This window comes from Ruditapes philippinarum, unplaced genomic scaffold (genome assembly GCF_026571515.1).
Source record: "Ruditapes philippinarum isolate M1 unplaced genomic scaffold, ASM2657151v2 ctg15010_1_1_1_1, whole genome shotgun sequence".
NCBI lineage: Eukaryota > Metazoa > Mollusca > Bivalvia > Venerida > Veneridae > Ruditapes > Ruditapes philippinarum.
Genome location: NW_026857462.1, coordinates 18728 through 22633, shown reverse-complemented (window position 1 = coordinate 22633; position 3906 = coordinate 18728). Strand labels below are relative to the sequence as shown.

General features: G+C 30.3%; 1 protein-coding gene across 1 annotated transcript; it reads left to right on the top strand.

Annotated features, from left to right (window-relative positions):
• Window positions 1-1900: 1900 nt before the first annotated feature.
• On the top strand, window positions 1901-3703 carry LOC132749835 (uncharacterized). The gene is made up of 3 exons (XM_060739743.1): window positions 1901-2314; window positions 2688-2746; window positions 3121-3703. The coding sequence occupies exons 1-3, from the start codon at window positions 2023-2025 to the stop codon at window positions 3400-3402; spliced, it is 633 nt and encodes a 210-aa protein (XP_060595726.1). The 5' UTR covers window positions 1901-2022; the 3' UTR covers window positions 3403-3703.
• The last annotated feature ends 203 nt before the right edge of the window (window positions 3704-3906 follow it).

Sequence of the window (3906 nt, the reverse complement as noted above, 5' to 3'; positions counted from 1 at the left end):
CAACAAAATTCCCTTTTGTCTGCTGTAAGATTATTTTGTATCCCATTATTTACATTTTACCTTTTGGAATAAAAATAAACCAGTCCACAAATTCAAGAACTAACAAAAATCTTTCTGACAAAACCATGAAATTCATGCCAATGAAATAAAGTGAATTCTAAGTAAATCAATTTGTGTATAGAGATTCCAAAAAGGTGCTGTTTCTTGAAAAAAAACATGTACCTCAACGTATTGCTCAGATATATTTTTACAGGTTTACAAATTTTCAACTTATAATAAAATGGGCTTTTTAATATGCTTCCACTTAGTGGCCAGGAGGGGACATATAGATTTGAGTCTTACTATCATGCTGTCTATAAAATTTTCAACTTACAATAAAATGGGCTTTTACTTGGTAGCCAGGAGTTGAGTCTTACTATCACGCTGTCTATAAAACAGTGTAATGTGGGGGCATTTGTGACCTATGGACACATTTCTAGCTAGTTTTGCCTTATGTAGACATAAACATGAAAACTGTTATTTAATCCTCCAAATTACTTTATTTATTCTTCCTTATCATTGTATTGGCTCTATATCAAACTTGAATCTCTCTTATTTAAAACAAATCTGTATTTTGCAGCTACAGGTTTGTAACACTAAACTGTTATTACGTACAAATAAAGGGCCCAGAATCAACAAGTTTTGGTGCAGTTTAATTAAACGCACCATTAAATGCATTAAAAAAACACTGAGTCATATATGTTAGAAATATGGCAGGATACCAAAAGTGTCAGTGCTTGTCCACATTGCTTCCTGAATTTGTATTTATCTACATTTAAAATAAAAACAAAACAAACAAAAACAACACACAAATGAGAAAATATGATGGTGATTTTGGGACAATCTTTGATTTGCATGTGTATTACTTTATATCATAATAGTCAGATACTGAAAAAAAATTATAGTCGGATCTCAATTGGAACCCGTAATCTTTATTGACTCTCAGACATTATCGTTAAGGCTTATATGAGGCATGAATTACATATAACACATGGTGTCCTGACTTTTAAAGTAGCACGCCTCCAGATTTCTGGTAATTTTCTTAAAAACTTTTAAAACGCATTAAAAAGTAAAATAGTATGAAGTGAACAAAGAAAATAATTTACACCTTGCAAGCGGCACTTACAGCCTTTGTAATTTACCAAAAAGAGGTCAAAATATTCAAAAATAGCTCTTACTCTGTTAGTAATGCAGTAGAAATAGATTAAAAAATGTGCAAATCGGTTATTTATCACACATAATATGGAAATTAGTACTTTAATCTTAAATCTTTTTTACTTTTCTTAAAATATTAGTACATTTTTCTCACGTTTGATTTTTTTGAAATAGTTTGTCTCATCTGGAGGCATGCAGCTTTATGGATTGTATGATCAACTCCGGAAAGAGACAAATTAGCAGAGTAAAGAACACTTGATATTCAAATGTTACAGGTCAGTACCACAAAACAATAATTATTCAGTATGTAATAAAATCTGACCATTACAATGTAAAAGTGTAAGTGTAACAAAAACTGAAACAAAAATAGAATCTAATCAATCCTCGAGATTGTGTTTGTAGATGCGGAACATAAGGAAAGTCATTCTACTGATTAAACCCTGTTTTAATGAATCGTGCCACATATTTGGTGTCATATATTATGCCATTTCAGCAGTATTAATTTCATAAGATAACACATTATTCAAATATTTGGCGTTTAGATTATGTTATTATTGAAAATGAACGCGAACGAGGAATTTCAATAATGTTTTAAGACAATGAATCTACCCACCACTACCTAAAAACTATCTGATCAAAACATAATTTGATATGGGTGCTTTGTTTTAGAAAGTATAAAAGTCTTCCAGTTGTACAGAAAGGAATTCATTTTCATTTGGTATTACAGACGAATTCTTAATTGTGCAAGGAGAAAAATTAATTTTAAATTGATTCACATCTACAAAAGAAGAGACTGTTGTGCAAAAAACAACAACAAATAACAGCAATATGAATAGCATAGATCAGAAGAAGATTACAAAAAATTTGACTGTTTTACAAAAAGAATTACAAGATGATGTGGACATAATAACGGACAAACTTTATAAACAGAAGGTGTTTACACGAGAAGTGTGGCAGGACATTTGCGATACGAGATGCCGTCTGCAAAAGTCAAATTGCAGTTCTTTCATCAACCATTTATTAAGAAGCGGAAAAGATTCATATGCAAAGTTTAAAAACATTTTGATTGATTTAGGACATCATAAACTTGTCACTGCATTGGAGAAAGCCAGTAAAAATGGTAAGAAATTATTTCTTTGTTTTTTTGTTATTTTTTGCTATATTATATCTTTTATTGGGTTTCACATCGCATCAAAACTGTATAGGTTATATAGCGACTTTCTTTACTGGTGAAGACCTCAGGTGCCCCTCCATGCATCATTTCAGGCACAAACGGGCATCTGAGCAGAATCACCGATGTTCCATATTCTGTCTATTAAGTCTATTCTGTGTTTTTGTTATAAAGAGACAATAAGTATAAAATCAGGCCCTTTGGTTATATTATTTTGTTTTATAACCAAGAAAATATCAAATGATAAACCCTTTAGTACTATTCAAAACGAAAAATATAGCTGTGTTGAAGAAGTACCTAATAATCCTTATTTTCTTTATAGAGAATGAACTCAAATGGACAGAAGATAGAGGGAAAACATTTGTCATTCAAGATTTTAAAGTAAGTGTGGTTAACTAAAAGGCAATTGTGTTGAAACATTAAGAGTAACTAAATATTTGTTTCCCTTCAGTTTTATGTACATGTTGCTTAAAATAAACAAACAAATTTTTATTCTTATACAAATTATGCTAGTCTATATGCTATTTGATGCTGTATTAGGCAATGCTATGCAATTTAAAGCAATGCTCAATTATGCTATACCATTCTTTAGTCTATGCTGTTGACATTCTATGCTATATATGTAATAGGCTATGCTATGGAATATAAGAATTTGCCATTCTATGCTATATCCAACTTTATCCTATATTATTCTATGCTATGCTATAGTGTTTCTTGAAATTCATGAAAACTGATAATTATCTTTATTAAATCAGCATCCTGAAAGAATCAGAAAACAAGCGTGGGCAGAAGAAAGCAATGAGAATAAAAACCAGGCAGCAGACGACAAAATTGAAAATATCCACCTAGAGAGACTGGAAACATTTGCCACTGAGAAGTGGGATTGTAAAGATAAAAACAATAATACAGTCAATCTAGGGAAAGAGTTTAAGAAAGTATTCAAAGAGGAGTCTTTTGAAGATGAAGAGCTGACAAAACTTTTTAAGACCACAAGATTTAATAAATTACCTGTAACAGCTGAAGGCCGAGCTTACTAACTTATTATCTAAGGTCTAGTTCATAGATATCAAAACCATAATGTGATTCTAAAGTTGAATAATTTAAGGACGTTAAAATTTAAGGACGCTAAAATTCAAGGACGCTAAAATTCAAGGAAGCTGAAATTTAAGGATGCTGAAATATGATTTTGTGGGTTTTGTTTGTTGAGATCATGACGGAACTTTCAAGGAGTGAAATAGTGAAAAAGAATGTTATTTTTTTTAAACATTTTTTTGTAAAAAAACATTTTTCTTGTCAATATTGATAAGTTTTATTTTTGATAGTCTTTATAAAACATGCTTTTGCTACTTTTTCTGTGCCAGATATCAAAACTATCAAATGTAAAAAAAATATATATTAAGTTTAAAAGGGACAATATTGTATTAACTTTCCATAGTTTTGAAACAATTAAATGTTACAAGTTTGTCTTTGATAGTCAGTTAGATTGACTTTGTAACAAATGGTTGAATAATCATATCAATCAAGTAAAGTTATTGAAATGG

Bases quoted from the DNA above. Each gene is read 5' to 3' on its own strand.
- LOC132749835 (XM_060739743.1), top strand. From the start codon at position 2,023: ATGAATAGCATAGATCAGAAGAAGATTACAAAAAATTTGACTGTTTTA. The intron at 2,315-2,687 runs GTAAGAAATTAT...TTTTCTTTATAG, and splicing joins GGAGAAAGCCAGTAAAAATG to AGAATGAACTCAAATGGACA. The intron at 2,747-3,120 runs GTAAGTGTGGTT...TTATTAAATCAG, and splicing joins TTGTCATTCAAGATTTTAAA to CATCCTGAAAGAATCAGAAA.